Below are 18,175 nucleotides of genomic sequence, written 5' to 3'. Positions count from 1 at the left end.
ACTCATGCCACATTGCCAATCTAATAATGCCTGTTTGTGTTGACTATAACAGGTTAGCCTATTAGTGCGCCACGACGGGCAGTTACCAAGCCATGATGCTTAGCACTAATGAGGTGAAATGCCTTGATGCCATCCTGATGTCACACATGTTCACACATGTATGGGCTATGGAGGTGTGTGCGTGTGCGCGTGTGCGTGTGCGTGCGTGATGTACAACCAGAACTGCATGCCTCACACACTTCAGCCCAAAACTTCTGACAATGTTGGGAAGACTTCTGCAAACTCTTTAACATGGTATATAGCCACTTCCTCCGCTATCTCTCTCTCCTTCTCTCCTTCTCTCTCTCTCTTTCTCAGGGCTTTAGTGGTAAGCTTAGGTAAGCTGATTACTCATCCAGTTTGGTTCCTGCATTCAGTATTTTGGGAATGATTCCGGCTCCTTCTTCGCCATTCAATATATACCAAACACCCACACACTCACGCTTGTGCTGTACCTTTGCTGGGGGCTTCCGCTGAGCTTGCTGTAAGCTGAGTATATGAAGGAACAGGGGACTCTGCAGGACGGTCTTCAGCATGAAGAGTTTCTCCTGAGTGGGGGCCTCTCCTCTCTCCTTCAATTTGGCTTGCAGTCTCTCCACAGCCTCCAAGGCACACTGAGTATCTGCAGATAAATTGTATATCATTTGTGTCATTTGTAAACAGGATTTGGCTTTGCCTTAGTTTTCACATGTTGTGGAAGCTGCTGGGTGATCCTGACACACAGTCAGACCTGTTAAGATAGTAAATGTCAACACTTGCGAGTACCAGTGGGAAAGTAAAGGAGTAAAAACATGTAAACAAAAATAGTGTTTTTAGAAGTTTGGGTGGAGAAAGATTTTACCCGTCTGAAAGAAATATCCGTGAGTGAAAGCTGCTACAGTGTGAATAATTTCTAAATTAAAAAAAAAATTCTAAATTTTCAGTTATTACATTTCTAATTCCAAATTTAAGGTTAATGTGTTGCCAAAACCTAAAAAGGTTGGTTAAAAATGCACGAAGAAACATCAAAGTAGCATATGCTATCCATTCTGCAACACTACACAGCAAAAGCTTAAATGTTGCATCAGGTCATTTGGCCCTTTCTTTTTATTTAACAGAGAACAAGATGAGCACAAGGCACAACTGCAGTAATTGTGTTTGACAGGAGGTTAAAACCCTCTAAACTCTTCACCACAAAGTGTCGCCTACTGAGTCCTTTGCCACCTGGACATGGAACTATTCCTGATAGTGTCTGGCAGAAATAAGTGTGCTTGTAAGGTGCCTGACACCTTAATTGTAAGCCTCCGATGATGGGGGTGATGAGAAGTCTTACTGAGGTTACTGGAACATGTTTGTCTTTAAACTGTGGTCTACAACTGCAGGTCAATGTATACAGGACTTACCCATGATTTCCATTATAGCCTGGCAGGATGCTTGGGTGAATTTTCTTCTTTTTGATTTCCTGTTATCATTAGATTGTCATACTTGTCTGTTTGGCACCTGCAACATGAATACCAAGAAAAAATTGTGAGTTAACATGAAATTGTACAGATTATACAGAGTCTATTTACATGTTTGTGGCAGTGTGTTTGGGAAAGCTGAGTGCATAAAAGAGTGTAGATGAGGTTTCTCCTTTAAAATCTAGCAAAAACTTTGATTAATTCCCTCCCCTTCTGCGCAAAGGAATAATTAGTGTACCAATAATTATTTTACATCTGTTCCGCAGCATGTATCATTTTACCTCTACACCCTGCTTTAGGGCCTGTCTGTTTGCAAGCGCCTTGCTTGTCACCTAATGCTCTTTAGCGGGATTTAAGTCTTCTCTAAAAGGCTTTATCAGCCAGTGATGGTAATTAACAGCGACACATGGCCTCACGACCATTCTGACTTGGGGGAGCTGTATAGCTTCAAAGCAAGGTACCAGTGACATGATTTGATTTGCGAAACGATGGGCTGGAAATGACAACGTCTCATCTGGAATCTAATTAAAGGGCATTGATAGGCACGTGGGGTGATCGCCGTGCTTATATGCCCTTCACGGAAGCCTAATGAAATCTAGGCTATATCATACCTGTTGCCGTTAAAGCGATGCTGACGGCTTCCAAATGCAAAAAAAGACATTAGGCTACACATTCATGGTTTACAGTAATTACGCAAGCCCATTAACTATTAATTTGTTCATGATATACAAGACGATCTTTTAATTTCTTTAAAAATGACCTGGTCACGTTAGTCTAATTTCTGTGACGAGCAGACGGACATCACGGACAGCTCAGTGTCGTTTCATCTCACCTCCATTGCAGTGCCGCTGGACGATCAACAGGTCCCAACTGAGCTCTAAGCACAGCACACCCGCCACCTTCTCCTGTCCGCAGGGTAAATGTACCTTTAGCAAGAATGATACTTCCCTGATGGCCCAAGTCATAACACCTTTTTGAGAGACGGCAAGACATCAAGAAGCAAGCTGTGCGCTTTTTCCCCCCAGCATTGTGTCCGCGGCTTGTGAGCGCCCCGTGCAGTGCGCATGTCACCCTCTGATCTACAGGCACAAAAGGCTCATCCCTAATGATAGGGAACTAGCCCACAGTAATCCTGTAACACATTTCAATGGGGCTCACTGCAAATCATGCTTATGAATTGGAAAGGGACAGCCAAGTAAAGTAGCCTAAGTTCTAAAGTCCAATCCACTTCCTGGTGATAAAATTAAAACTATTTGGAAACTATGCGGATCTCCCATTTTTACCTGATGATTTACTAATTAAATGTAACATTATTATTATTATTATTATTATTATTATTATTATTATTATTATTATAGCCTATAATAACGCCAGTGTATTTAAATAGTGTTTACTTGCGCATATATCCTACGTCCTATTTGCTTAATGATATAGGCCCCACAACATTTTTTTTTCAATTGAATCAACTGAATATTATCTTTCGACTTTGTCTCAGTTTGATTTTGATCAGCGCTGGGTTTGTTGTCTTCTCCATGGCTTTGCCCAGAACACGGCCACGGGGCAAACCGCAGGCTGAATTGTTGTACAACGTCTACAGTTAATTTCAGATTATTTATAACCGAGAATGGGGTCGGGTACCAAAACAAATCATTAAATGGGCTCCAGAGCTTGACTATCCTAAACGAGGACTGTGCTTTCTCTTTTGTTCCTCTTTAGCTGAGAATGTTAATGATACGGTTCCAATGCCGTACCACAGTTATCAAATTCAATCATAGTCATGTGACAAAATACTTCTCTGAGCTTCCAGAGTTGTCTAGTGAGGCAGTCTAATGTGGTAGCCTATGTTAACCGCCCTTGCCTTGAAAACTTTTGCAACCCCTGTGTTTTCACACGGCAGGTGGAGCCCTCGGTCCAGAGATTTAGAAGCCAGATCCAGTTCCGTGTTTTCCAACAGACACCCCACTTCATCTTTCCCTCTTTCTCTCCCTGCATCCCCCAGGCAGGAATCATCACCCTCTCCCCAGCCCTCCACCCACCCTGTGCTCCCCGCCCGCCTGCAACGCTCCTCTCGCCGGGCTGCGCTCTGATCAACCGAGCATTCACCGCGCCTCCAAATTGGTTTGTCATTTCTGACCCCTGTCTGTGTTGACCACGGTCCTCTGCTCCGCTGCGCTCTGCGCCTGTGGACTTCGGCAGAAGTCAGTAAGAACATAAAGGCAGCCGACAAAGATAAAGAGAGAGAGAGAGAGAGGAAAGGAGGGAGGAAGGAAGGGATACAAACAGACGGATAGAGAAGGAGAGAGAGAGAGAGAGAGAGAGAGAGAGAGAGAGAGAACCGCCTCTGTCCTCCTCCAGCACTCCACTGGACTTAGTACATTTGGACGGATGCGATACCTCCTCTTGTGTGAGCGCTGATCGGGATACTAAGCACGCAGCTATTGGTTTATTATACCCTCAGCTATATTTCCATCCTCTCTTTCGAGAAGACTTGCCCACGTCGTTTTGCAGCAGCAAGAATCAACTGTAGAGCCGGGGTCGAGGCACCATCCAGCTGAAATTGATCGACTGGAAAGATATATATCTATCGTTGTGGTGACTGTGACAGAACGCAGAAAAGGTTATTCCTGACTGCGCTGGATGTGGAGGCTATAGCTGTATGCGCCTATATCGCTGCGCCTGGTGAAACGGTAAGAACTGAACCCGCTCTTTTATACACGAATTATATAGGCTACCTATAATATTTCTGACATCACCGGTGAACGACGTTAAGCCTTTTGGCTGTATGTCAACCTGTGTTTGTCACTGAGATTCTGTGAACGCTGTATGGCAGCGCCGACTTTGGTTCTCACGGATGCCCATGGGAATGTGGCCTGCGATTATTGTACTTAAGGGGCGCGGAAACTGGCCTTAATGGACGAGGGGGTAAAATGTAACATAGTTTCCCGTATTTGAACAGATGATGGTCCCGCGGCTTGCGTCTGCATGGGCGTCGCTCGGATAAGAGACGTCGCTGAGGCGAAGTAATAAGCGATGATACCTATTACCTCTCCGGAACATAATCAATGCAATCACATTATCTCATGACGGCGTCTCGACCAGGATGTACACATAATTATCATTCTGTAGCCGCATCTATCTGACTCACTGCAGGGCACATTGACAAATCACATGCTTTGGCATGATGGATGACAGATAGACAAAGTGTTCACTTCCTCAGGTTTACCTTCTGTTTTGCCTGGTTGTCATTTGAGTGTATTGGCATGGCTTATTAGGGAGCGTGCCGGCTTGTGAACCGCAGTCTAAAATCCGGAGTAAATCCAGCGGCTCTGTAAGAAAAGGAGTATCCAGCAGGCCAGTGCACCCCAGGATACGTCAATCATGCGGACTCATGAGTGAAAGCCATGGCTCTTATTTACAGAGGAGGCGGCCGGGGTTGCAGATGACCTTGATGTGAAACTGAAAACTACTGAAGGTGGCACAAGCCTTCGATCTGGGCTCAAACTGAAAATAGTAACCTGCTTCTGATTGGTGTAGACCACAGATGTGTAGGCTACTCTTAGTAATAAATAGATAAGGAAATACTCACATAGCCTAATCTTTTTTTAAATCCACACTGATGATTACCTACATTGTTAATCACAAGTGGTCTGCCTCACACATAATTGCAAATATCTGGCAATTTAAGCACCCCTCAATAGTCATTTGCTGACTGTCTGCTTGGGTGGCCGTGGGTTGGCCCTTTTGAATCACTGTACTCTCAACATCCAAAGGGCTATCAGCAAAGACATTCTGAGCAAACTCTGTGTGGATCTCTGTGCTCCTTGTGATGAAAGGGTGGATGTAGGTTGGAGTGGTTGACAATATGTTGACTCAGTGCTGCAGCTAAGAAAGGTTTATCTAAGGAACCCACGGGCAGTTTGGGAACAGTCAGTGTAGGCAGTTAGCTGTGTGTCTATACTGGAGACAATTTTTTACATAGATTTGCTTGGCTGCCATTTTGACAGCATGTGTTTAAAGACAGGCCCGACTCCAAGGAGATTATTATGTTTGTGGATGATATGAATATCTCTAAATCTGTTTGAAACTAAGTGGGCCCTACAGTTCCATGGTTTCATTTATGTACTGATTATTGAATTGAAATGATTTAGTTATTGAAAATTCAGTGTCCAAATCCTGCTGCTTTTGGTTGTAGGTGTCTGACAAGTCTTCACAATTTGATTTAAACAGTGGAAAAAGATGGAGCCTCTATTGTATTTGGGTTTTTCTGTCCAAACTTCCGCCAGCGATAGTGGATGTTTTTGGTTTAGTTTTCTGACAGGCTTTGATCGCTTCTCTAGAGAAAGCCACAGGATGTCTGTCAGGCAACCCACGGTGAATCCAACGCTTGTCAAAGAGCATCTCGGGTCACGTTCAGTAATGGCACTCGTACAGCATGCATGTTGTGGATCACCTGAAGCTGTGTAATGTGCAACAGCAGCGATCAAGCATTCTGCTGACTGTATGTCTGTCTGTCTTCCTTTAATTAGGTCACTGATTCTTTTCTGTTATGATGCACAAGACAGGCAAAGCTCCTTGCTGGGGGAACACGGGGTATGAATTAGGATGGTACTAATTCGGGTTGTTCTGCTTGGTTGACCAAGGCCTGACTTTCTTTGTTTGGAGCTGCGTAATGTAACACAATATTTGGTTTAGATTTGGGTGGCTCCAATAACAATATCTAACCCTGTAATGGAAGCTGCCTGTAATTTACATAGGGGATCGTATGTTATACGTCTTGTGCTCGCATTGAAACCTCGATATAATGAAAATAAACCTTGGCAGACAGCATGATCCATTGCAGACAGAAAGCAACAGACATATACACACATGAATATTAAGACAAGCAGGCGTATAATCAGTTTAGCAATGAGTTTATGCTTGTTACTGAAGTTTCTATATTGTCAGGGGTTGTTAGAGAGTCCAACTTAAGCACTTGAGAAATTAATTCTGTTTAGTGGGCACATTGAACCCAGGGGCTGAGTTCCCTGGAACCATTCTAATAAGTGTTTCCTGAAGAATTTGCAGTTCGTTGGACCCAGTTCTGCATTTTGTTAATTTATGCATGGCAAGGTAAAAGTTTGTCAAAAAGCCTTGTAGATAAGCAGAAGGTGGTGTTTATTATGCTCAGGGACAACCAACTGTCACTCTGGTGGCTGAAGCTGTAAAAAGAACAACGAATTTTAATGCTGCAATGATAATGTTACGTTTCAATGAGAATGTAGGATTTCACTGCACTATTTCCTAATGCGATGATGATTCACATTCCTAGTCTCAACCCCACTTTGTGTGCCGAGCTTAACCTAATTCAAAAGCCCCTTCCTGCACAAGACGACATCTCTCTCCCGTATTGAAATAATGAGCCCAGATACTTGCTTGTCTTCTTCCTCCACCTAAAACACTCTGTCATGTGTTAACACATCCTTCCTCCTACCCTTGCCTTCCCTCAAAGAATAACCCCGGCTCCCTGCATTTACCACCGTTGACTGGAGCGATCAGCTCAGTCCACCTCTCTTAATGTGTGAAACTCGCCTCGGATTTCATTCAACTCTTTTAGAGGTTCACCACGCGAGAGGACTACACAGTTACTTTGCTACCTGATTAGATATATGTCTTGGAAAGGGAAAACCAGCAGCAGACGACCGGCTGTCAGATCTCGGGGCATTCACTGACTCATTGCTCCTATGGCCTCAACTAGAATAGCCCTCCAGAGGTAGATGTTTTATTCTTCTTAACTATGGAACTATTAGAAGGCTTTCTGCTCGAACCACCACAGCTTATTATAGGTTTGTGTTTTGTAGGCTGATAGAAGGAAATCTACACTGTTGGCCTGTCTGTTTCTGTGGTGCTAAAAGTGATAGATTTTGTAATCCTGCTCAATGGGTATTGTTTAGCAGTATAATGCAATTGTGCCATTAAACAACATCAGCAGGGCTGTGATACTAAATCAGCCAATAGCGTAGACCAAAAACAAGATGACACAGATGGGTCACTGTAACCACTGTCTTCAGATTTTGTCTAATAATGAAAGCTGAAATCAATAGTTGAGTAATTGATGAGTGGATTGACAGAAATTAATCAGCATGATTTTGAGTCAACATCTTATTCTTCCAACAAAATTGACAAACATGACTTTCAGTAGTTCCAGCCTCTAAATTATGATGATTTTCTGCTTTCTCCTGAAAACACAGCTTCAAGTAGCAAAAGCTAAGCTGTTGAACAAGGGTGAAAACACCTCAAAGGTTTGATGGCATTTTGTTTTTAATCAAAGTTTTTTTTACGTACAAATTAAACAAGACTAAGGGCCTTCAGTCATTAAATGCCTCACACAACATACATTTGATTGAGGAATCAATCAGCTAAGTAGCCATTAATAATGATATTCAAATTGTGTTTTTTTGTGGCTCTTTGAATGTTTTACATTGTCCACTAATTGTCTTTTAAAATAACCAAAACACATTGACAGCTTATACTTTACCATCTTGCTGACTTTCTTTTTAAGTGCTCAATTTCAGGGGCTTAAGTGGATAGTATCAATTCAGATGTCACAATAACCTTTTTAAGACTGACTTTTATTCATTTTTCTATGACCAGTTGACCAGACTCTCTTTCATTTGTTTAGGCAGCCCTGAATTTATGGCATGTCCAACTTTTATGTTGTCATGATTGAATTTCATTTACCATGGCCTTACTGATTCTACCCACTAAATGTGTCTTGAAGAGGGTTGTATAAAGTGAAAATGGTTATCATTCTGCTAATCTGAAGTGGAGTGAGGAGGCTGTGAAAAGGTACATTCATGTCTTTTTAAAAAAAAAAATTTTTTTTACAATTATTCCAGGTAACAATCTGTGGAAGATGTTTTCAAACTTTTGCTGTTAACCTGTCTGTGGAGTGCACAGTTTACCATAACTTTGGAGATGCTGCAAGTCAAAATCTTTGCTGTCAAACAAAACAGAGTCTCAGCATTTGTGTTTACGGCCTTATTTTGCTTTTTTCTACATATGGACTTCACCACAGCTATATGAAAATGAAATACAGGCACAAGGAAACGGTTGATTTTTTTTCCATCATATTTGTAAAAGAAAACATGAAACAGTGTCTAAAGATGATATTCTCAAACAAATGACACATTATTTTCACAGTTGAAATAAATTAGAAAAAAACAATGTCACGTGGTAAATACAATTCTGCATTTATCACCTTCATCAAATTAGAATCAGAGGTTCCACATTAGGTGCCAATGATTTGAACCTCCTTACGGAGTGACAGGTAAACTTCCGACATCTGTTCTCTTTGCTATTGAAGTGTGGGGTGACCTCATGCAAAGAGCTGAAGAGTTCTCTGAGGTCTTCAGAAGAAAAAGTTTTAAACATCTATGAGTCTGGAAAGGTATTTTAATAGATATCAAATTATTAGGACAAAATTATTCCACTACGAGGAAAATCATCTACAAGTGGTGTAGATTTAAAAAACTGCCAACTTGCCCAGGCTTGGCTACCCCAACAAATTCAGCCCAACAGCAGAAAGTTACATACAAAAAGAAGTTTCCAAGGATCCCAAAATTGTATTTCAGGATCTGCAGGTAACGCTTTCAGCTGTTTGTGTCAAAGTTCATGTTTCTGCTATCAGATAGAGAATGCACAAATTTGACCTGCATGTGAGGAGTGCCAGGAAAAACTCTCTGCGGTCCAAAAAGAACATGAGAGCAAAACTACAGTTTTCTAATGAACATAGTCACAGAGGAGCCTTTTGAAATCATGTGCTCTTTACAGATGAATCAGAAGTTGTTTAGCCTCAGTAGTATTAGACATGCTTGGCGCAGACCAAAGACAGCTTTTCAGGTTGCTATGCGGCTACGCTGCCTCAGGGACTGGGCAGCTTGCTGTCATTGATTCAACTTTGAATTCTGCATCATATCAAAGTGTGCTTGAAGATATTGTGAGGCCATCTGTCCAAAAATTTAAGTTGAAATGGAAGTGGACCTTTCAACAGCATAATGATCCTCAGCACATTAGTGGGGAATGGCTCAAAAATAAGAAATGCAGGGTTATAAGGGCCTGGTCAAACTCTCAAACATTTACAAGCCACAGGTGTTCTTACTTTTTCCACAAGAATTTTAATATCCAAGGTCATCATAGTGGTGGGGGAAGTGGAACTGACCACCCACGGCCCCAATGTGGGAGGGCCTTGACAAGCCTTGACTGAAAGGTTTGTTTGCAATTTTTTTTAGATTTATATATATTTTTTATATATTTATATTCAATAAAAGTGGTGTAATAAATTGGATGAGAGACTGAACTTTGTATAAAAGAAACAAATAGTTGAGGCCCTCTGGGGTCCTTCTAACCCCTTACAAAAGGCGCAAGAAAGTTAGTCTGCCCCTACCTTTGGATTCATCTCTAGATGCAGCGAATTGAGCAGAGTGAGGGCTGATGCTGCCCATCGTCATGTCACAGCTTCCTAAAGAAAATTATTTTGGCTTCAGAAAATGAGGAGAAAGAAAAGACAGACAGGACAGAGAAAAGAAATGGCGATTGTGTGTAGTCCATGACTGGTAGTAATTATCCTGCTACCTTAGTTCACAGTGAAAAAGACTTGCTCCCCTAACATAAGTTACTCAGTATCCTCACAGTGTTTACGTTTCACTCCTCTCTTAGCCGACATTTAATCAGTGCAGGCAAACTTTTAGCAAGCTACTCCTACTAAATCAGTCGTCCTTGCCCCTGCCTAGTGCCAAGCCCAACAGATGCAGCTCCAGGATCAGCAACCCTGTCTCCCTGTCTCTGTGTCCCTACCGCTGAATCAGCAGCAATGTGTTGAATGACATGTCTGTTGTAATAATTGCAGGGGGGTAATTTATTTCATTATTTCATTATTGAGAAAGAAAAAAAAAAAAAAGGAAAATAATGAAATAATTTTCAATGATAAGAATTCAAGCACTGTAATTATTTTTCCACGTTACGATTGTTGTATGGGACAAAAAATGACATAATATGGTCTGCACTGCATGCTGGAGTTTTACAACTGCTTATTTTCCACTTTCTGGGTTTACCTAATTCAGAAATCTGCTGATTTTATTATTTTCTTTGTTAAATTATTCAGTCGATGGTAATGGGAATTAATGTCAATTGAATTGGTAAATGCATATTCAAGTTACATGTACTTCAATTTATTCATTAATGTTGAGATTTCTTTTATTCAAGAATTGTACCATTAAAATGACATTTAAATTGTAAACGATGGCCTTTTTCACAAATTTGTATTCCGGGTATCAGTCTTACATCTAATCGTAAATTCTCAGAATGTTGCATGCTTGTCTGCTCAGTGTTATATTTTCAGGGTTGAAGCCTCCTGGCGTGGTTGGGCCCATTTTTATATCTTTTTACAGGGCCCAAAAACCCTTGGAGGCACTCCTGATTATTCTATTGATATTTTTCCCAGCGTGAAAAAGCTAATTTTTCGAGTATACCTTTATCTGTAGGCGCTGCATCGAAAGGTCACATTATTTGTTATCCAAAAAGCCACAAATTATCACGACATCCATTTTTTTTTTTTCACATGACTGTACATGGTCAAGTAGCTCCTTTTGTAGCTACTGTGACCACAGCCCATAATTCCATAATTCTCTTTAAACGTCTTATTCAGTCAGAAATTGTTATCCTCTTTCACATAGAAGAAAAACAATTGTCCTCCCAGTATACACATCCGTGCCCTTCACCTCCTCGCGCCCCACTCAAAGCTGTCACCAGTTGATAGAAACACACGAGCACACGCATGCATTTCTTTCCACACATAATCTGAACACACACTAATGTACACATCAACTAGCACCACTGTCACACACGCATATTAACACTTGTATGCTAACACACATGTATAAGCTCACGCACTCACACAGAGGTATACGTAGATACTGCCCGCAGCTGTATATTTAGTGACACACAGTGCCATTAGGGACCTGAATAGAGAATCAGTGTACAAACCCAGAGTGAAGCTCACTCAAAGGTCTGATGATTATTTTGGTCTCTGCAGGAAATCATTTACAATAGCACTCAGCCCCTCCTCTCCTCTTCCCAGTTCACTCCATTTAAACAGTGCTGCTGTGCCTGTTAAGTGTTAAGTCAGTCACCACAGTATTGATGGGAAGTTCTTTTCTGTGTTGGTTGTGCGGTTGACTATGGCGTGCTGTGGAGGCCTCGCTTGTTTAGAGAATGGGGTGCATGGAAGTGAGTCATACACAATGTGATGCAACACAGCGGATCAGATTTGAATTATGGGGCAATGAACAATGAGGTCATCACAGGGCTGGAGGCATACATCTCTTAGTGCAGTGGTATAACGCAGCATTTCTTATCAATGGAGGAAACTGCAGCAGGGTTTGAAAATGTAGGATTGTTTAAAGACGGATTCAGTGCTGCACATAAAGGCCTGGGTTCAGTGGCTGAGACAATGGAAGGGGATTTCTGGTTTGATTGTTTTACTGTTTACTTCCACTAACAGCTACATGTTGTTACACATTTCAATAATTGTAGATTGTGCATATTGTTAAAGACCATCTACATTTAAAAACAAGTTTTTACCCTTCTTAACATGTCCTTAGTGTTTGTTATATGCCGCTCGTCATATCAGAGGACAAATAAGCAGTCAAAACCATGAATGATCATTTCCATGTTGTAAAGCATGGATTCAGACAGCCAGAGTTTCTTACATAGACTGTATATAAAAAAGGGGATGTAGCTTCCTAGACATCACCGAGTGCCTATTCAGACATCTGAATAAGCGATAAACAATGGGTGATGTCATTGTTCAATGTCATGGGTAATGCCATTTTTGCTCTTATTCAGATGTTGTCTCAATAAGCAATAAAATATTCAATGCCAGTGTTTGTATCTGTCCTGGTGCTTCCACGCGTTACCGTCACATCACAGTTCATAGAGTTTTTGACGTTTTTTTCCCCTACACTCAAACAGTTCTTACACCTGAAGATCTCTGTCTGCTCTTCTTTTATTTTTTTGTTACCAGATAAAAAAAAAATCTCCTTTGGGTTTCTATCAAATTCAGCTGAACTATACAGAAAGCAGGGGAGAGTCACTGCAAACTCCTGGCTATTAAGCAGCTGTTTAGTGATGAATAACACACAGTACTTGATGCATGTTTTACTAAAACGTCCTTCTTTTAGCTTACGTCATCTGTTTTTGACACACATTAGAACCACAGCTGTGGAGAAGCCACCGCCCTCTGCACACTTCATTGATCCCCTGTGAGCCCTACACTCTCAAACCCACTGGAATAATTCAATATTCTGAACTTGAACCAAACAGGTCGAGCAGCCATTCAGGTTGTGATTTATTAATATTAACTATTCTTTTGTTATACATCATACATTTCTGGTAGATGGTGCCTTAAAAGGAGGCTGCAATGAGTAAGGATGTTCATGTTGTTCATGAGCTTGTTTACGTGTATATTTACGTAATGTACGTGTTCATTTACAAATAGAGCAGTGAAGTGAGATACAATCACAAGTGGTCACTTGAGACGTATTATAGCTGTGCAGTTGTGATCAGATCACCCAGGACCCATAATACCATATGTGGAAAAACCTCTCTATCTATGTGGCTCTGGCTGATAGTTTACGGCTGAAATCTGCAGGCAGCCTAGCCATCTCTGCAGATACTACCTGTCACTCAAAGCTGGCCTGTACGAAATCATGCAAAACTTCAATACAATTAAATCGAGTGAGTTGTATAAGTTTCTTTCAGGCCTTGTGCGGATATGTCCTTTACTGAGTTTACCCCTGCGCTGGGGTCATGAATTGGGAAATTAGCTACAGATACCAAAACCTTTTTTTTTTCAGGCTCTCATGTTTATATTTGCTGTACAGTTAAGCATTTTATCATTGGGGTCTACTGGGACTGATTCACTTTTGGCGCCAGCCTCAAGTGGCCACTCAAGTAAGTACAATTTATAGCAGTTTGCGTTGGCTTCATTTTTCAGCTCCAGAGGTTGCAGCTCTGCCACAAACCTCAGGAACCAAACCAGCAACTTGTAGGGTGTGGCTTTCCTTAGCATCGAGCTGCCAGCTGGAGCTGTAGGAGAGAGGCGGAGGGGTGGGTAGAGATAGGGGCGGGGACTATTTGCATATTCTCATATACACATACTGAATGAAGCAGAAGGTGTCAAGTTACATATAATCCACTTAAAGTCTTTAGGGGATTTTTTTCATTTTGGAAAAAAATGACTAAATATGTTATTTTGATAAACAAAGAAGAGTTTTTAGGGGTTTAATCAATGCCATCAGTGTCAGGCAAGGACTTTAATGGGCTGCAATTCATCTTTTTTCTCCAGCTTTCAAGAGTTTGCTTGCCTCTTATATCCACCACTCTGCATCCAATGATATTTTCCATATCTTTTCCTTCTTCAGCAGATTGTCCACAATCAGCGTCTGCTGTAATACCATCATCCCCAGGCCCCTCTTAAATTTCCTGCTTACTGGGCTTTTACTTTAACTGCATTACATACATCTTCCACTCCTTGCTCATCTGGTTCTTTTCAGTATAAACTAGGCTGAAAGATCTGACTTTGAAATGCTTTGAAGGGACTGGTCACTTGATGGTAAATAAAAAGAAAAAAAAATATATATTTTTCATTTATTGTGCCTGTTCTGTGGCACAGCTGTGATCCTGACTGATATCGAATGCCATTTTCATTCCAAGTCTTTGATAGTGAGAATATGTGCCAAGAAGTATTGATCCGGAGCTAAGCTGTTGGTGTGGTATATACTAAAAAAGGGCGAGGATGACTAGATGGTCATGCTTGATGGAACAAAGATATTAGCAGACATAGTTGAGCTCAATAGCTTCATAATGTATGTCTATATCATTTGCACTGTTTTGTGTTTTCCCCTCATGTTATCGAGCTGACCAGCCTTGTCTGGAGTGTAAATATAGCACCTTACTCTGCCTAAGGTTAAATCCCCTTTGACTGGTTGGTGATTAATGCACTGTGGCTACTTTTATTCACAATGTGTGACTCGAAAATACGCTGTGTGGTTTAGTTTCTGTTGAGGACATTCCAACTAGTTTTAGATCAAATGTGGTGAATCGTCGCCCGTCAATTTGTCCCCAAACTATCTTTCACATTTTGTAATAAAGTAATTTTACCACCTGTGTTTTGCAAGGGAGCCTGATAGTGTCACACAAAGACAGATGACTACCACTCTGGCCTGTGGGCCTGCAGTAATAACTTACATGGACCACATGTCTGTTTTCTAACCATGTGAGAAACTGTATGTGTCTTTTCCTTCAGTGTGCTTACATCGGTTTTGAACCCTCTGATTGGCTCTGGGTCCGACCGTATATACTGTATATACGTATGATAGATGAGGGCATCCATCATGTGCATCTAGATGAAAGTGAGAGGGTATTGGTCTCGGGTTTTTATTGTAGATTGAGGAAAGCCTTTGATTAATGATACTTAGTCTTTTTGAACCAATCTTTGTGGAAAATCATATATCAAGCAATTACAGTAAGCTATTTTTATGGTTATCATGATGTATGTTGTGTGTCTGAATGTCTAAGTGTGCCTGTGCACCATTGAAATGAAATATGTCATTGTCCAGGGTTGAGTACAGTTGATTACAGTTCAACAGTTCACAATAACCGGACAAATCAAACAGTTATTTTGTTTCATCATGTACACCTCCCTTCCTCGTCCCCTCTCTCTCTATTTCTCTCTCTCTTGCAAAGATTTATGTAGGGCACATAGACAAGAGTCTTTAAATTTACGCCTGGGTAGACCATATACACTATTGCTCCATATTCTTCATGCCTATATTGAATTTGTTGAAGCCCAGGGGTAGAATTGTGGTTTTAAAATTAATATATAGGGGACTCCACCCTTTAAAGGAAGGCCTTGGCTTGTTTAGATTCAGCATAAATCTCCACCAACTGCCATCCACACAAATCCTCATATGTTACAACGCAATCTGTTGTCTGAGGCATAATTACAAAGGGTAATACATGACAAACCATCATGAAAGCATACTGTAGTGTCATCCTAATTACATACAGAGGGCTGATGAATAATGGCGATGACATGAGACAGCATTACAACCACTGCCTCTCGTAATAGAAAACACCATTGTTTCACTGTGGGAAAATGGGCAGCATCTATCATGTGACATCTACTCTGTTTTTTTCAGAAAGACATTGACCCAAGAGACTTAAAAAAAAAAAAAAAAAAATCTATCCATTGTTCAGGCAGGCTAAAGCACCAAAACCCTCACGGCCAGTTTACCTTCTTAGCTCGTTGTAATTGCTGTAAGTGTTCGCTGTCTCCGACCCTCTCACCTTCATGTGATCAAAATCTTGCATCTATCTCCTCATATGTACTCGGACAGTAAATCTTAACTATTCTCTGAAGATGGTCGCCAACTATCAATTTTTGTACAATGTCCTATAGAAGGGAACACCAGAAGTCATACAGTTGGCCAAATAATATTAATACAGACATTATTCATAAGATAGTATTGTTAACAAAATGGTTGCATTTGGTAGCAACAAATAAGATATTTACAAAATGAGACGTGTCTCGCTAGCTTATCTTTAACCACCATGTAGAACTGCAGTTTTATCCAGTAACTGCTATTTATTTACTTATTAACTGTGCAACCGCTTCATTTCAACTCGGTATGAGAGTTGCACGTGCATCTTTCTGTCACTGACAGTCTCGCTAAGGCGACAATATGTTTTTTTTTTTTTTTGGTCTTGTTTTTCTTCCAAGCCCAAAGCACGTGGGTTTGCGCATGTTTTTCTTTACAATAAAGCTCTGCGTGTAATAGACACGCCCGTAGACAAAAGGAAAGGATGCGGTAGTTATGCCTGGATTATCTAGGCATGAGAATACACATTTTGCTTTAGTGGACGGGCGAGTCTATCACAGGCTTTGCCGTGATACCCGGTTGGAATGATAGCCCTGGACATTGATTGTGAAGACTGTCATCTTTGATTATGAATGTAATTCCGAAGGATACCGGGCTGATAGGCATAACTAAAGACTTTTTTCAGCTAGTTGTAGTATTTACACATTGTTCCTTGGAAAAGTGTTGATCGTTGCCGTCTGACAGCTGACAAGAGGACAAAATTCGGATTTAATGAAGAATTCCCTTTTCAAGGGTGACACAAAGCCGTGGTGCACCGCTGATGTATGAATGGACTTCTGCAATGGCTGCATCTTTAATCTTGTCTTCCCTTCTTTCTACTTGTTCACAAAAATGAGTCCTAATGAAAAATCTCATTCCCTGCTGAGTTCAACTACTTATACAAAGCTGGTCATTCTGCATCCAAACCCTTTTCTTTTCCACCTTTCTTCTGAGAGAAACAAGCGAGACATGAAGGAAGGTGCCTTATAGTTGGGGGAGCTTATGATCTAACTTATTACTCAACAATTCTCTGTTGCCTCTGGAAATTCTCCTGCATTGTATTGTCCGCATACACATAGAACATTGAGGGTATACAGTCATTTGCCTGCATACAAATAAATACATGCGAACACATGCATGTAGAGAAACACAGAACAGTGAATCCATCTTTTGTTGCCGTCTCTGTTCACCCAACCATAAGGATATTGCTCATAGCCTCCTGTACTGGCTAATAGACCCAATTACTGCACAGCCCTGCCCAAGAGCTCCACAGAGGTCCAGGCTGACACTGTATGGATGTTTGTGTGTGCATGCACTTGTTTTTGTGTGCCTGTGAAAATCTTGCATGGCACTAAGAAAAATACTCTTTAAAAGAAGATTCAAGGCCAAACAAATACATGCTATTTCCTTGGCTTCATCAGCTTCCTCCCAGGGCACAGCAAAACACACACACACACACACACACACACACACACACACACACACACACACACACACACACACACACACACACACACACACACACACACACACACACACACACACACACACACACACACACAAATCTGCAGCTGGCATGCCAACAACCCCATGTGCAATGTCAGTAATAATATACACCCTGGTAACACACACACACACACACACACACACACACACACACACACACACACACACACACACACACACACACACACTGAGATTGACCGTGGTGAGCTGCGGCTGCAAAGTTTATTCTTAAAGAAGTTGGGGAGGCAATGGATTAAGAAAGAGGTGATAGATACAATTTGGAAACAGAAAGGGTCTTTTAATAAAGACAAGACAAGAGAAGATAAAACCAGTGAGAGAGAGGGAGATGGAGATAAATATTGTGAAACATACAGTGATGGAAATATGGGAAGATTTAGAGGCAGATAGGAAAAGAAGACAAGACACAAATAGACAAAGATATGAGACATTCTAACTGCGAATAACTGCCATTCTGCATTGTAGATACAGAGCTCACAATTTCCCCTTCTGAAAGGTGTCTCTGGCATTTGGCAGTGAAATGCCGCCCATATAAACCAGTTATCATGGCTTGAGAGAGCTTTTTAGCTGTAAACTGCCAGCGAGCACTGAGATAGACCATTATAGACTTTGATACCCTAACACTTAAGAGGTCATTACGAGGCAGAGCGCGCGCGCACACACACACACACACACACACACACACACACACACACACACACACACACACACACACAC

At 41.3% G+C, this 18,175-nt stretch overlaps 2 protein-coding genes across 11 annotated transcripts in view; one reads left to right on the top strand and one right to left on the bottom strand.

Annotated features, from left to right (window-relative positions):
* Positions 1-2,432, bottom strand: part of LOC138209298 (multiple PDZ domain protein) — a 39,780-nt gene extending 37,348 nt beyond the window's left edge. Inside the window, exons 1-3 of the mRNA XM_069167771.1 lie at positions 2,311-2,432; positions 1,422-1,518; positions 495-661 (exon numbers count right to left, since the gene is read on the bottom strand). Of these exons, the coding sequence (XP_069023872.1) occupies positions 495-661; positions 1,422-1,434 (180 nt within the window). The 5' untranslated portion in view covers positions 1,435-1,518; positions 2,311-2,432. The remainder of the gene's footprint in view (positions 1-494; positions 662-1,421; positions 1,519-2,310) is intronic.
* Positions 2,433-3,515: 1,083 nt separating this feature from the next.
* Positions 3,516-18,175, top strand: part of adgrl3.1 (adhesion G protein-coupled receptor L3.1) — a 125,131-nt gene continuing 110,471 nt past the window's right edge. For 7 of the 10 annotated variants that reach the window (XM_069168075.1, XM_069168074.1, XM_069168070.1 and 4 more), the window contains exon 1: positions 3,517-4,165. The gene's annotated coding sequence lies outside the window, so the exon portion shown is untranslated. Of the gene's footprint in view, positions 4,166-18,175 lie in introns of all 10 variants that reach the window. The other 3 variants (XM_069168068.1, XM_069168065.1, XM_069168071.1) reach the window with 2 other exon arrangements.

This window comes from Embiotoca jacksoni, unplaced genomic scaffold (assembly GCF_022577435.1).
Source record: "Embiotoca jacksoni isolate LCO1_2020_lvr unplaced genomic scaffold, fEmbJac1.0.p SCAF_4, whole genome shotgun sequence".
Taxonomy (NCBI): Eukaryota; Metazoa; Chordata; class Actinopteri; family Embiotocidae; genus Embiotoca; species Embiotoca jacksoni.
The sequence above is the reverse complement of the archived record's forward strand: the minus strand, read 5'-3'. Positions and strand labels throughout refer to the sequence as shown.